This window comes from Mytilus californianus, unplaced genomic scaffold, assembly GCF_021869535.1.
Source record: "Mytilus californianus isolate M0D057914Y unplaced genomic scaffold, xbMytCali1.0.p SCAF_2, whole genome shotgun sequence".
NCBI lineage: Eukaryota > Metazoa > Mollusca > Bivalvia > Mytilida > Mytilidae > Mytilus > Mytilus californianus.
The window spans coordinates 5,849,801-5,866,746 of NW_026262668.1; the positions used below are offsets into that span (position 1 = coordinate 5,849,801).

Genomic DNA, 16,946 nt, shown 5'->3' on the forward strand with positions numbered 1-16,946 from the left:
GAACTTCTACTTGAGAACCACTTAAAAGGATCAATAAACATGATATATTAAACTGTTATTTTTCTCTATTGTTGAAGCATATGATAGAAAGATCATAACATGTCATTTTCATGTCAGATGTATTATCAGCCCTCGAACCTTCGGCTCTTGGGTCGATGTTGACCGAGGGCTGATAATACATCTGATTAGAAAAATGCCATGTAATAATCTGATTATATACTAATAGTTGAGCAGCTTACCACAAAAATCATGCAAATGGTAATACAAGCAAGTATTCTTTTCAAACGGGATGTATAAATACACACCCACGTTCATTTTGATCTATAAAGAGGTTAACTCCTAACTATCCTACGGCCTGCCGATACATTTGTTTTTGGCATTGCACAAGTCATGTCTTCTTTGATTGTCCATGACGTTAAAATACTAAAACCCTGGGATGTGTTTTAGTTGATTTTAGTGTCTGATGCATGATGTTTTATTATTAATTGTTTTTGGCTTTTAACTAGCTGTCAGTAACTGCGAGTACTCTCAAATCGTACTTTCTTGTTTATTTGACCTGTTGATACTAATTGTAATGCTTTTTATGTTATTTAATGTTATTCAGGGTTATATCTGGTCTATATAACAGCTTTGGTAAGTGTTTGGTATTACTATAAATTTTCACTTCTTCGTACTATGAACATCAAAATTATTTATTTTGTAAAAATATTTCCTTTCTCCATTTGAACTGTACACGTATACCTAACAAAAAAAATATTTTCATTACCTGTGTTTAAAGTAATTGCAAATTGCTGATATTTTTGTTCAAGCAAATTATTTTTCTTAAATTGTTTAACATTTCACAGCGGTATAACATGTTACTTTAATTATTCTTCCCTTAGTTTATTTATTATGTATTTACATTGTATCATAGATCAAATTTATTTGTTCAGTGTATGTTCACTGGTGTTAATATGTCTTTTGATTGAGTTAAGCCATTTCAATTGATATTTTATAGTGTGTCTTTCTATGTTGTGATGTTACACTATTGTTTCAGATAAGGGTGAATGTTTGGTACTATTAAAACGTTTAAACCCGCTGCAATTGTTTGCACCTGTCCTAAGTCAGGAATCTGATGTTCAGTAGTTGTCGTTTGTCGATGTGGTTCATAAGTGTTTCTCGTTTCTCGTTTTTATAAATAGATTAGACCGTTGATTTTCCAGTTTGAATGGTTTACACTAGTAACTTTTGGGGCCCTTTATAGCTTGCTGTTCGGTGTGAGCCAAGGCTCCGTGTTGAAGACCGTACTTTGACCTATAATGGTTTACTTTTATAAATTTTGACTTGGATGGAGAGTTGTATCATTGGCACTCATACCACATCTTCTTATATCTATGAAACCTAGTAAGAACATGCCTTAAGGTGTATATAATCATATTAATGTGACAACTTTCCACAAGAGACCAAATGGCGTTGACGTACTAAGCATCCATGGCTAGGTTGTTGTACGTATAAAAGGCCAAAAATGTAACACAATTCAAAACGAATTTGATAGACAGACAAACAACAACTGTTGAATTGTTGAATTGCAGGATCCTAACTTTTGACAGGCATATAGAATATGCGTCGGGGCTAGGGTTGCCAGTTTTGCTGCAGAAGATCGATGGTTTTAACACTATATCACTTATACACATTTCTAAATCGGACATACAGCAAATCATCGAAAAAAAGCAAAACGGACCGAAAGCAACGGACAAAAAGCAAAAGTGTCGGACCAAAAGCAAAATTATCGGACAAAAAGCAAAACGGACCGAAAGTAACGGACAAAAATCAAAAGTCTCGGACGAAAAGCAAAATTATCGGACAAAAAGCAAAACGGACCGAAAGCAACGGACAAAAAGCAAAAGTTTCGGACAAAAAGCAAAGTTATCGGACAAAAAGCAAAACCGGACAAAAAGCAAATGTCGGACAACAAGCACTGTATCACACGACAAACGTGTATAATGGAAACGTCGGACATTTATTATAATTATCGAATAATATTATGGTTAGCTTAAACTATGCATAATCAAAGCCAAACACAACATCATCATTTTTTTATGATTATACTGAACGTCATTTTTTAATAAATCAGTATAAAAATAATCTCAATAATATTGATTTTATCTAAAATAGTATAAAACCGAAGAAAACATTTGAAATTCTAATAAGATTTCATACGACATTATGGCCTATTGCAACCAAAAGTATATTTAGTTCTATTTGTTTTGCCTGATCGAATTCAAAATAAGGTTTATTTTGAAATTTCAAGATTAATATGTATAAGTATATATAGAACCAACTAATTCCAGCATGTTCCTTTATTTCGAAAATTTTCAATCTATTTTTATTTCATTTTTTCCAATCCCTATTTTAGTTCTTTATTCTTTAAATTATTCAATGCAAAGTAAAATCTATCTTTAAACTTCAAGGTAATAAGTAATATTTATGGAATCAACTCATACAGCTCGTGACCACAGTTACTGTATTAGGTGAACTCCCATTATGAATCCATTTGTAACAAAAACATTTGTTGATTTCCTAAAATATAATGATAACTTTCCACCATCGCTGGAACAGTCACTAGGGGTAAGTATTGTTTGTTGATTTCGTAAAATATAATGATTACTTTCCACCATCGCTGGAACAGTCACTAGGGGTAAGTATTGTTTGTTGATTTCGTAAAATATAATGATTACTTTCCACCATCGCTGGAACAGTCACTAGGGGTAAGTATTGTTTGTTGATTTCGTAAAATATAATGATTACTTTCCACCATCGCTGGAACAGTCACTAGGGGTAAGTATTGTTAAATGGCATTGCTCCACCTATTTTTATTTGCTTTTGGTAGCACTTATGTATTCATTTTTCATGAGCGGCTTGATTGAAACTTAGCTTAGAGTGACGTTTTAAGAGAGATTGATATTTTACAGATATACAGGACTACTATATTTTTTTATAAATAAAGGTGTCGTTTCAAATACAATGTACAGCTGAAAAAGACCCATTAGACTAGATAAACTTTTGAATACAAAAACCTAAATGGGATCAAAAACTTAAAGGCTAAGAGTCAAATAAAACTTCATTTTCCTTCATTTCAGTACAGTAGCCACTTCACAAGACTTTGATTAGGCTATGGTGTAAATTTAACTATATTTCTTTGGTGTTATACTCCAATAACCACCCCACAGCAATATTTTAATTCAATATTAGCGCGTGTTTGTTTTGATATATGTAATATGTCTCGTTAATCGTTTATCTCTTTCTACATATAAGGAGATAGTGCTATTTCGGTGATATTGAAAATAAACATCCTTACTCTTTTCTTTAATCAGCAAAGACATTTTTTTCTTAATTGTGTTACCTTAAAAAGTCCATCCTTTTCTCACTTGTCTTGTCTTAACAGATTTATATGGTAAGTGACTATAGAAAATATACAAATTACCAGTAAAATTAGTGAATTTATTTTAGAAAACCTTCAAATTTAATGTATATGCTAATAATAACTATGTAATATTCCATGATACTTATCATACAATATATTGCTTGCCACTTTGTACAATTAGTTGTGCACTACTAATGTATATTTCATATTTTGTTATGCTAAAATCATTGTGAAATTGTTATATTTTGAGTATATGCCCCTTTCGAGTCCATAATTGTGAATCTTGTGCCCGCCCCTATTGCATGCGTCATGAAAATATTCAATCTATTTTTGTTGCATTTTTTTTTCCAATAACTATTTTAGTTCTGTTTTTAAATGATTCAATGCAAAATAAGATCTATTTTTAAAAAACCAACAAAAGAAGTTATACTTATGGAACTAACTTATACAACTCATGGCCATAGTTACTGTATCCGGTAAATTTACATTCTGATTCATTTGGTAACAAATAAACTTGATTTCGTGGTACATGTTAATTAAATGCTCCGCAAAACGCAGCTTGATACGACCGCAGAGGTAGAACCCAGAACAGTTGGGGCAAGTATGCACACTACATTCAAGCTTGATGCAGCTCTAGATTTGGATTGTGATTAAATAGTTGACACATCATAGGTTTCTTGCACATAGTAAATGTGGTCAAAGAACTAAAGATTTAGAAATTTGACTTTTACCTTTTAAGGTCCAGTATCCAAAATCTTAAAACACGATTAGATTCAGCATATCAATAGAATCCCAAGAATTTAATTTTTGATGAAATTAGAAAAAGTTTAATTTTGGACCCTTTGGACCTCAATGTAGACCAATTTGATAACAGGGCCCTGACAATCCAAAATCTAAATACAAGGTTAGATTCAGCATATCAAAGAACTCCAACTTCAACTTTGGACCCCGATTTGGACAGATTCAGCATATCCAAGTACACAAAGAATTTAATTAATGAACAATATAAGCTAAGTTTTTAAAGGGGTTCGCTTCATAAATATATATATATATATATATAACTTTCTGAAAAGTAATTTATACAGAACAACAAACATACCTATCACGAAGTTCTTAAAAGAAAATGGGGAAAAAAATGAAAAAAACAAAAATAATAAATTTGTCACTCCAATTATAAGTGTGTTAGTTGATGAATACTACATGTGTTGTTTTCTTAATAATAGGTGGTAATTGCTGAATGAATGAATTAATAGTAAATACACAACACTTATCCATATTCATAAATGTGAATTAATTACAAATGTAAATATGTAATACAAATTGTATGTAGTTTTTAAAGGAAGAAAAAATCAAAAAAATCCATATTTTCAAAAATAATAATGATAATTATAATACATGTAATAATAATTTTTTATTTAAAGAGGGTTACACAGTTAAATGTGGCCCTCATGAAATACATTGATATATAATAAACATAGAATTACAAAATAATCAAACAAATACACACATTAGCTAATGTATAGGGAATTAATACATCACAAACTTTCCTTTGTTCATTTTGATATTCAATTTCAATGATTAGTTATAAAAATGTTAAAATAAACAAAATTTCAAATAACTTCATTGTTGCTGTCCTGGAGTGGTAATATCAGAAACTGGACATAATCATCTCTCCATAGTAACAGACTAAGTTTTTTGTTTTAAACATCTGTTTGTTAGGTCCCTTTATCAGAATGAGATGACAGATTTACAGCTCTACTTATCCGTTTTATAATCTAATAATGAACAGTAAATTTCAAACTATATTTCTTCTCTAAAATTAGATAATCATATGATGCTATATCTATTTTCAACTATGAATCTACTTATTATTTCTATTAATTGTGCAATACAGCTCTGATTAAATATTTTATATACATTTGTAGCATAGTTTCTGACCCAGAATGAATGTTGTCTTAGTACTTAGTTAATTTTGAATTGGAAATTTACCTATTATGGTCCAATATCCAAAATATAAATACACGGTTGGAATCAGCATATCAAAAAACCCAAGAATTCAATTTTTGATGAAATCATATAAAGTTTAATTTTGGACCCTATGGACCAATTTGATAACGGGACCCACAATCTAAAATCTAACTACACACTTAGATTCAACATATCAAAGAACCCCATATATTCAATTTTTGTTGAAATCAAACAGTTTAATTTGGACCCCGATTTGGACCAACTTGAAAACTGGGCCCAAAATAACAAAATCTAATTACACTGTTAGATTGGGCATATCAAAGAACACCAATACTTTATTTTTTTATAAAATCAAACAAATTTTAATTTTGGACCCAGATTTGGACCAACTTGAATTCTGTGCCAATATTCAAAAATCTAAAAACATGCTTAGATTCAGCATATAAAAAAAAACCCCAAGAATTCAATTTTTTTTTCATAAATCAAACAAAATTTAATTTTTGACCCTTTGGACATTAATGTTGACCAATTTGAAGACAAGCCCCAAAATTAATAAAATCTAAATACACAATTAGATTCAGCATATAAAAGAACACCAACAATTTAATTTTTGAAGAAATCAAACAAAGTTTAAATTTGGACCCTTTGGAAAACAAAGTTTCATTTTGGACTCTTTGGACCTTAATATGGATAAATTAAAAACAAGGCCCAAAATCCAAATTCTAAATACCCAATTAGATTCAGCATATTTAAGAACCCCAAGAATTCAAGACTTTGAATTAAACCCCATTGAAATTGCTCAAGAAATAAGCAATTGATATAAAGTATTACAAAAGTATTGTTTTTGGCCCCTTTTAAATAAACCATTAGGTTCATAACCCCTAAAATAAATCTCAAACTTTAGTTTATGGTATAGCACCTTGTGCAGAATTGCACAATTAAATAGCAATCCATAGACTTATACTGAAGTTATTGTCCAGAAACCAGAAAATCCTAGTTTTTTTTTGCCCCTCTTCGTTCCCTAATTATTAAACGGTTTGAGACATGACCCCCAAAATCAATCCAAACTTTTCTTTTGAGATGTGGATACTTGTGGTAAAAATTCATAGAGATCCATACTCTTAAACACAAGTTATTGTCCTGAAATATGAAAAATGATTGTTTTTGACCCCTTTTTGCACCCTAATTACTAAGCAGCTACGACAATAACCTCCAAAATAAATTGCAACCTTCCTATTGTGATATGGAACCTTTTGCTAAAATTTGATAGAGATCCATACACTCATATTCAAGTTATTGTCTGTTAACCAGAAAAATAATTGTTAAAGTGGCCCCTTTTTGGCCCCTAATTACTAAACAGCTACGACAATAACCCCCAAAATTAATCCCAACCTTCCTATTGTGGTATGGAACCTTGTGCTAAAATTTGATAGAGATCCATACACTTATACTCAAGTTATTGTCTGCAAACCCAGATAAATAGTTGTTTTCGGCCCCTTTTTGACCCAAAATTACAAAAGAAACTACGACAATACCCCCAAAATCAATCCCAACCCTTCTATAGTAGTACGGAACCTTCTGCAAAAATTTCATAGAGATCCATACACTTATACTCAAGTTATTGTCTGCAAACCCAGATAAATAGTTGTTTTTGGCCCCTTTTTGGCCCATTATTACAAAAGCAACTACGACAATACCCCCAAAATCAATCCCAACCCTTCTATAGTAGTACGGAACCTTCTGCTAAAATTTCATACAGATCCATACGCTTATACTCAAGTTATTGTCTGCGAACCAATTTATTGTCTATGAACCAGTAAAAATGCTTGTTTTTGGACCCTTTTTGGCCCCTTATTACGAAACGGCTACGACAATACCCCTCAAAATCAATCCCAATCTTCCTATTGTGGTATGGAACATTGTGCTAAAATTTCATAGAGATCCATACACCTATACTCAAGTAATTGTCTGCGAACCAAAATGTCTTTAGACGCCGACGCAGACATCGCCATAACATATACGAACGCAAAAAATTTAGTGGTCGTATAAAAATTGTCTACCACAGCAGAAACACTAAATTATTCAATCAATAATAGATGCTAGAAATAAACGACAAACGTGTATAATTAAAACTTCAGACATTTAATCTAATTATCGAATAATATTATCATGGTTAGCATTTACTATGCGAAAAAAAGGACAAGTGCACTAACAACTGTTTTTATCTGAGGCCTCTGTTTCGCATAATCAATGCTAAACACATTTTTCTTAACATTTTATTAACCAGTTTAGTGCATCATGTATGAAACTGCCCCTTTATTAATAAAAGCAAAACTGGTCCATTACAGACTAACAGGGCATTAATTTGGGCCATTATGAATAAAAAGGACTATTATGAATAAAAAGGGCCTTTATGAAAAAAACAGGGCCATTATAACAGGGCCATTATGAATAATCACGGTTATTACGGATTTTCAGTTGTTATCATTCTGGGGAAAAGATACATGAAGAAATTGAAAGTTCCCAAGAATCATGACTTATCTTATTTGACCCAGTTGTCAAGTTAATAATTACATAATACATTCCATGATGTCTAACAATTCATTTAATTTTGAGTTTTAAAATTCAGAATGAAATCTTGTATTTTTTATGCCATAAATTACGTTGAATAGGACAATAAAACTACAATGTATATTTACATTTACATAGTATTACATCATACCACTTTAAAAGTTTCTTTTTAATATTGCATTTATTTTGGTATAAAGTGACTTTGGATAAATTAGCAATTTTCAATGTTAAGTTTTCTGCTTAAGTTAGTTTGATAGGATCTGCTTGTGATAGATCAATGATATTTTGTATAAAGTTGCATTACTATCGGTACATATCAGTATGATGACTATTTTGAGGCACTGCCCCCTTGGACATGGTCCAGTGACTTTGAATTAATTAGCAATTTTCAATGTTAAGTTTTCTGCTTAAGTTAGATTGATAGGAACTACTTACAACGATGTTTTGTATAAAGTAACATTACTGTCTGTACATCTCAGTTTGTCGACCATTTTCAGGCCCTGCCCATTAAATCATGGTCCAGTGGGTGAATTGATAAGCAATGTTGCTGTCCATTAGATTTTTTTTTTAATTTTATGCCGATAGGCGAGGCATATCTCTGTGTCAACAGTTTATTTTTTATAAAATCGGTATTTAAATAATCTCAATAATATCCAAGTAGTAAAATACGGAAGAACAAATTTAAAATTCTTATAAGACTCATACCGTGCCGACATTATTGCCTATTTCGACTGTTAAACCACCAATATTTCTGTTTTATAAAAATCAAGCATTCATACCAGTTTAGCTTTATTTCAGAAAAATACACATTTTTTCGATTTCCATTTTTAATGAATTATCGGTATTCTGCTAGCCGTAAGGATTGAAACAATATCTTATCTTTCAAAATTAGTTGAGTAATTAATATTTTATGAATGTTAGCAGCTGACACTGAAAAAAATGGATTAAAGAAACATCCAAAGTCAAAGAGTTAAACGTTATTTCTTGCTCACTTTATGCTTCAAAAACTTTTCCCCTTGTGTCGGTCTGTTTTTATGTTTAAATTCTTAAAATAACATTTGCAGTGGAAAATAGTACAATGTTAAGCTATTTTAAAGCTCTTTCATCTTAATTTGGATGTATATAGCAAAACAAAGCCTTGGTTAAAAAAGGGAAATCAATTTCTAACAGCGGTGACAACTTGAGATTGAAATCATACAGGATCGTTTAAACGTTTTGACAAATATTTCCATGAGAAAGCTACGGCCCAATCAAGATCAAGTTTATAATCATCCTCATGGTATCTTAGTTAATTTGTATTGAGTATGTCCGCCAACCAAAAAATGACATACTTGTCTAAAAATAGGACATAGGGGGTAAAATCAAGTTTTTATGGGTTACCTCGAAAATTATAAGGAATAGAGTTTTTATCCTGAAATGAGTATTTTTGCTCGATTTTTGTGTTTTTCATTTTGTTCTGCTGATTTTTTTTTTATAAATAGGTTTTTTTCCTGAAAACTATAACGGATAAAAGAAAACGAAACAGAATCCCTTTTCAGTAGAAGTTTACAAAATAAACTCTACGTGACGTTTTCCTGATAGGTATTATTCCCGTAAATGACAATATATATATTATATAATGCTTGTTGTATTTAGCTACTATCTTAAAAATTATAAAAGATATAGATAAATCTATAATCATAAAAAAATATCAACAAAACAAGAGCTACAAATAAATCAAGCAAAACCGAAATAATTAAAAGTATTTTTAATATATACCACCTTTGATAAGTGTTTAGTATGACGATAAATTTTCACTTTTTTTCTCGTACTAGGAACAACAAAATTATTTATTTTGTAAATATTATTTCCGTACTCCATGTATACCTTACAACAATTTTTTTTTATTTACCTGTGTACGTTATTTTATTTGGCGGCATTTTGTCCAAGGTTATGGTTGTCTTTCTGATATTGTTTTACATCTAACCCCCTTGTTTTATTAATTTTGTATTTACACTGTATCATAGAATAAATTTATTCGTTCAGTGTATGTTCACTTGTTTTTGTTAATATGTCTTTTGATTGAGTTAAGCCATTTCAATTGATATTTTATAGTGTGTCTTTCTATGTTGTGATGTTACACTATTGTTTCAGGTAGGGTGAAGGTTGGCGCCTATTAAAACGTTCAAACTCGCTGCATTTGTTTGCACCTGTCCTAAGTCTGGAACCTGATGTTCAGTGGTTGTCGTTTGTTGATGTGTTTCATAAGTGTTTCTCGTTTCTCGTTTTTTATATAGATTAGACCGTTGGTTTTCCTGTTTGAATGGTTTTACACTTGTCATTTTTGGAGCCCTTTATAGCTTGCTGTTCGGTGTGAGACAAGGCTCCGTGATGAAGGCCGTACTTTGACCTTTAATGGTTTACTTTTACAAATTGTGACTTGGATGGAGAGTTGTCTCATTGGCACTCATACCACATCTTCTTATATCTAATTATAGGAGTTATTTTTGGCTATTATCTAAAACTTTTAAAAACAGAGAGCACCTGCAAATTGATCAGTAAGATCAGAGCTAAAAAATAGTTAGATATCCAAAATTGTCGATCGACTACTAAAGGAATGATGATTTCTACCATTTTTTTTGCATTTTTGGAAAATCATGAAAACAAAAAGCGAGAGAGAGATAAAAAAAATCATCAACAAAACCAAATCTACAAATAAGCAATCATGACTGAAATCGTCAATTAACTTCTTAACGAGTAATTGTCCTTAGATGACAAAGTTTAGAGTTTTGTGCATTCTTGCTATTACTAACATGAGCAACACGGCGGGTGCCACAAGTAAAGCAGGATCTGCTTACCCTTTCGGAGCACCTGATATTACCCCTAGTTTTGGATGGGTTCGTGTTGCTCAGTCTTTGGTTTTCTCTGTCGTGTTTTGAGTAGTGTTGTTTGTCTGATGGTCTTTTTCTTTTTAAGCCATGGCGTTGTCAGTTTGTTTTCGACTTGTGGGTTTAATGACCTTTGGTATCTTTCACCTCTCTTCTTGAAAAAAATGTTTAGATAGACAGAAACTACTAACAACCAAGATGATCATCAAGACAAGACAAAAAGTGACGAAAATAATTAATTGACTCCTCATTATAAGTAATAGGGGTCATTGTCCTTAAATGACCTTACCATTTTTAATAATTGAATGTTCTCCGATTTGGAATATATATAGATGAACCTAGACTCTATCTTACTTATTGTGGGAAAGAAGGTTGTTACTGATAATAATGATTTTTTCGAGATGGCTTGTAAAACTAAGATTTGTTGGCAGTATTGGCCACAGCTTTATTATTATTAACTCAAATTTAAATATTTACACACAGATAGATTCAAAGATATATAGTATTCAACTAGATATATTTATAGATAACTCAGTGTTTGCATAGATCATTTTTTGGTTACCTCTGGCAACCTACAGATAACTAGATAGATATATATATATATATATACACAAGTCTAAATTGAAAACAACGTTCAAACCTATGATTGCATTGGATAAAAACCGCAATTTTTATACGTGTGCATGCAAAACAAATTTCTTGGTAGAGGGGTCTAAATACAGCACAAACAACATTTTCAAAAGACCAAAAAAGAGAAAAAGTATATTTTAACAAAACGCATTTTGACTAGCAGGTCGAACAACGGATGTTCTTAAACCCTGCTGACTGCCATTGGCGATTGCCAAATAAACTGATCACCAGATGTAACAAAATGGATCTTAACTATTAATTTAATACCAAACAGAAAGCAATAAACTTGCGGAAAAGATGGTATACCGCAAATAAAAGGTGCAAAAATTAGTACATCATATCCGGATTTCGACAATTAATGTCTCTTCAGTGATGTTAGGAATCGAAACGGTATTTGGAAGGCCATATAATTTACCTCAATTTAGGATAGACTCTTGAATTTTGAAGAGTCGAAATAGGATGAACGGATCATATAAACCCGAAGGCAAATATAATACAAGCCCAAACGAAAAAATATAAACAAGTCTAAATTGAAAACAACGTTCAAACCTATGATTGCGTTGGATAAAAACCGCAATTCTTATACGTGTGCATGCAAAACAAATTTCTTGGTAGCGGGGTCTAAATACAGCACAAACAACATTTTCCAAAAGACCAAAAAAAGTGAAAAAGTATATTTTAACAAAACGCATATATACATATATATATATAAATTGCGGTTTTCATACAACGCAATCATAGGTTTGAATGTTGCTTTCAATTTGAACTTGTTTATATATATATATAGATAGATAGATGTATGATCCTGGGATACAGCGATCAACTAACTTAGCTGTTGGATCCTGGGATACAGTGATCCATTAAATGTAATTTATCACTAAAGTATAGACCAACTGTAACTATAGTTTCGGTACTTATACATCCTTCAGATTTCAAATGTTTGGCTTTGAGCGTTCCTGATGAAGGTAAATCCAGAAAAGCGCTTCGGACGCATGAAATTATTAAACGTGTTGTTTTCAATTTTTTACATCACTGGGTCGATACCTGTCCCCGAGGGTATCATCAGCTCAGTAGTCAGTACTTCGGTACTGACATGACTTATAACAAACCTTTCTAAAATTGTCCGTTTATAAATTTTGAAATTATAAAGAAACCAAGGTTTCAAGTCCCTCAGGCAAAGTTGATCTTAGATGAATTTGGCTATTTGTTTTATGTATTTTTGTCATATAGCTCTTCAACTGTTTCGGTACTTATACATCCTTCAGATTTCAAATGTTTAGCTTTGAGCGTTCCTGATGAAGGTAAATCCAGAAAAGCGCTTCGGACGCATGAAATTATTAAACGTGTTGTTTTCAATTTTTTACATCACTGGGTCGATACCTCTGCTGGTGGACTATCAGTCCCCGAGGGTATCATCAGCTCAGTAGTCAGTACTTCGGTACTGACATGACTTATAACAAACCTTTCTAAAATTGTCCGTTTATAAATTTTGAAATTATAAAGAAACTAAGGTTTCAACTCCCTCAGGCAAAGTTGATCTTAGATGAATTTGGCTATTTGTTTTATGTATTTTTGTCATATAGCTCTTCAACTGTTTCGGTACTTATACATCCTTAAGATTTCAAATGTTTGGCTTTGAGCGTTCCTGATGAAGTAAATCCAGAAAAGCGCTTCGGACGCATGAAATTATTAAAGGTGTTGTTTTCAATTTTTTATCACACGCAGCGAAGTTGGCAATTTGATCAGGTACGGTATATATCAAACTCAACCGTACCGGATCAACCGCCACTTAAGTGGGGTTGAAGCTGCGATTGGGCTGTGGACCAATACTGGTTTAAAGATAATTAAGATATATACATACTACCAAATTTATCTGGATATGTCGAAGAACCAGAACAAATAAACATTTCAAGTGCACCTTGCAAAGTATTCAGAAATATGTCATATCCTAGATCTGTCAAATGAACGCCATCTTCCTTTAAAAACGTATTAGTAGGAAATATATCTGGATACTTTATATAATGTCCCCCATTCTTTAACACGAATGATGCTATGGCACTATTAATCCTAAGTCTGCATGTCATCATGCAATCATGACTCTCTGAGTAACGCTAATGTGTTCTCGGTAAAATCTGGGACCAAACAATCGAAGTATTGGGTAAATAACGTGTACCTTCTCATACTTACTTACTTATAATTACTTATAGTTGATTTCCAGTACAGGATCCCTCAAGGTTCCTCTTCACCAGACTCGTAATTTAATGTTTTTCTATTACTGTTTTGTCCGTGACTTCCGGATATTTCTGCTCTGTAGTCATTATAGTATATCTCTTCGTCTGACCAAAATTTGTCTAATCGGTTTTTAAAGGCATTTATTGATGGTAACTTTGTTATTTTATCTGGTAGTTTGTTCCAGGTTTTAGCAATTCTAACAGAGAAAGAGTGTTTACGGATATTGGATTGGAATCTTTGATGAATGACTTTATTACTGTTGGTCCTGCTACTATATCTTTGTTGAGAATCGTCTGCCGTTCTTAAAAATGAGCTTACTTCTTGGTCGTAGTATCCATTCATTGTTTCGAAGGTTTCAATCATATCCCCTCTTATTCTCCTATAAGATAATGTTGGTAAGCCTAGTTTTTTAAGTCTCTCTGGGTAGCTCATGTCTTTGAGACCTGGTAATTGTTTTGTTACCCTTCTGTGGACACCTTCTATTTTGTCGATATCTTTTTTCTTGTATGGGGACCAGACTGAGCTAGCATAATCTAGGTGGGTTCTAACCATGGTTTTGTATAATGGCATGAATGTCTCAATTCCCAAGTACTTAAATGTTCTTCTAAGAACTGCAAATATTTTCATATATTTACATTTTTCCGGGTGAAATTTGAGTAGCCATTTGTCACTCCAGGATTCCATCTTGTTAAGGTCTTCTTGTAGAATTTGTTTTTATTATTCTAAAGATCTTGGTATCATCCGCAAATAGGTATGCATCAGAATCCACTTGGTCTGGAAAATCGTTTATATATAGAACAAATAGTAATGGTCCTAGTACTGATCCTTGGGGTATCCCAGATGTAACGTTAGCCCAGTCTGATTCTTCACCATTCACTATGACCTTTTGTTTCCTATCTTCTAAGAAGCTAGCTTGTTATCCACCCTACTTTATCTTCATTGACACCTAGATTTTTGATTTTGGCTATTAATCTTTTATGAGCTACCTTATCAAAGGCCTTCATAAAATCAGTATATATGCAGTCTATGTCTAAACCTTGATCTAATGCCTGTGTCCACTTATCAATCAGTTCTAATAATTGAAGACCAGTTGACCTCCCTGCAATAAATTCGTATTGCTTTTTAGAGAATAGGTTATTCTTTTTCATATGCTCTATAATAAATTCACGCAATATCTTCTCCATTATTTTGCATACTACAGATGTCAAACTGACTGGTCTATAACTTTTGGCTAGTGACTTGTTTCCCTTTTTAAATATAGCACTTATCATAGCATTTTTCCAATCGTTAGGTACTGTCTTACTTTCAAGTGATTGATTATATATAATACATAAAGGATTTGCCAATGATTCAGCGATCTCTTTTAGCAGCCTAGGGTCATAGGTGGCCTTAATTTCATTTCTAAAATAACCTTCTTTCGTCTTCCCCAAATCATTGCCTGCAATATGTATGACAACATATTTCGGGGTTTTTTCATATTTCAGCAGTTTTTTGATAGTCGATTCTAAATCTTTCAAAACCATCCCACCATACCCTTGCCACCAAATATTAACTTCTATTCTTTGGAGACCTAAATGAACACCACCTGTTCTACTTCTTGCGTGCACAAATGCATTTCTTATCAAGGATGAACCTACTATCCATACTGACACGTCTTGGCCTACAATTTAATACATGTATCGACATTAAAATCTTAAATGACCATAGAATTCAACGAAATATAAATCAAAATTATGGTATTCGTATATAACTTTTGAAAGTTTCAGAACTCCAACGACCCATTACTTTGATTTGCTCCTCAGAAAAACCAAGCATAGTTGCTAAAGTCGCACCACCGAATCGAAATGAATGCGTCCCATACTTTGATTGGTCAGAGCAAATATACCCCTGGGCTTTTTTGAGAATCCATAAAACTGATATCGAGTCAAAGGGGAACCATCAAAGTTGCAATATAATTGACCACTAATTGGAGGTCGAATTTTTATATATTCTTGCAAAAATTTAACCGGACAAATTTCATTACCTGATTGTTGGGCCACAATAATTGATGTCCCTCTACCTAACTGATCTGTTTTTGAAGAAGCCAAGTATATTCTGATATTATGATTAGTAACCTCCACATTTCCAATTTTAATGGCATGATTAGTTTCATTAGACCCTTCCCTGCAAGATGTAGTTGTCATTTCAATAACTCGCAGAAGTGCAAAAAATCCCATCGAAAAAGCACTAGAAAATAAGATAGCTTCATATCTGGAGATGCAGAATGAGGGCAAAATCTTTATAATTTTTTCTAATACATCAATAGTAATAGGTAATCTACAGTCAGGTGTCTTTAACTTTAAACTCGCCATTCCATCAATCTTTTTTCTTACAACAAATAATTGAGACAGATCTTCGTAATTATTAATCTTATTATAAAAACTGATGGCTGAGATATAACACTTAACCGTAGATGGGGCCATGTCCAAGCAAGACATGTATGCAATGAACTGAGTAATGTGGTTCAATGGTATTGGAAAACTGTAATCTAATTCAAAACTATCCCTAAATTTAGCCAATGCATTGAAAGCTCGTTGATAAGCTTGAATTGTATCAGGAGCAAGCGAACAATTAATTAATCTGTTTGTTTCAGACTCAATATCAAATCTCTGAACTCTTCTGGGTTGTTTTCTGGAACTGACTCGGCCCCGGGCTCTAGTTCTTTAAATTTGTGCAGTTGAAATCGAGAAATCGAGTCTGCAATTTCATTTCTTAAACCATCAATATGTTGTGCTTTAAACTGAACATTGTGCTGCATTGTAAAAAGAACAAGGGGGCGAATAAATGTCATCACACGCTTCGACTTGGCAGTTTTTTTTATTGATAATGCGTACTAATACCATGTTGTCAATTCGAAATAAAATCTTTCGATTTTTGAAATCTGATGCCCATATAAACATAGCTAAAACAATTGGAACTAACTCGAAAAGGTAATGTCCTTCATGATTGGCATATTTACCCATGCTTCCGGCCATTTATATTGTGCCCATTTACCATCAAAATATGCACCACAACCTAAAGCAGAGTTACCACAGCTGCCAGTGTACAAATGTAACGTTTCATTTGTTATCCATGCATTTTCTGGTAGGTAGCAATCTCCGTTAAAATGTCCCAGAAAAATCAGCCAAACTTTAGCATCTTCTCTGAGATCTCTATTTATTCTAATTGAATAAAAAGGCTTTTTTATTTTTTATAGATCCTATGACGTCATAAAACCTGCAAAGGAAAGCCCTAGA

The 16,946-nt window shown here is 32.4% G+C and overlaps 2 protein-coding genes across 7 annotated transcripts in view; one reads left to right on the forward strand and one right to left on the reverse strand.

Annotated features, from left to right (window-relative positions):
• The first annotated feature begins 2,456 nt into the window (after positions 1–2,456).
• Positions 2,457–16,946, forward strand: part of LOC127729152 (ankyrin-1-like) — a 43,562-nt gene continuing 29,072 nt past the window's right edge. For 3 of the 6 annotated variants that reach the window (XM_052236822.1, XM_052236817.1, XM_052236823.1), the window contains exon 1: positions 2,457–2,607. The gene's annotated coding sequence lies outside the window, so the exon portion shown is untranslated. The other 3 variants (XM_052236820.1, XM_052236819.1, XM_052236818.1) reach the window with 3 other exon arrangements.
• On the reverse strand, positions 13,259–15,338 carry LOC127728859 (uncharacterized; the record flags this gene model as incomplete). The annotated part of the gene is made up of 2 exons (XM_052236451.1): positions 13,259–13,550; positions 15,015–15,338. Coding segments are annotated over 2 exons (591 nt in total), but the record flags the coding sequence as incomplete, so codon positions are not given.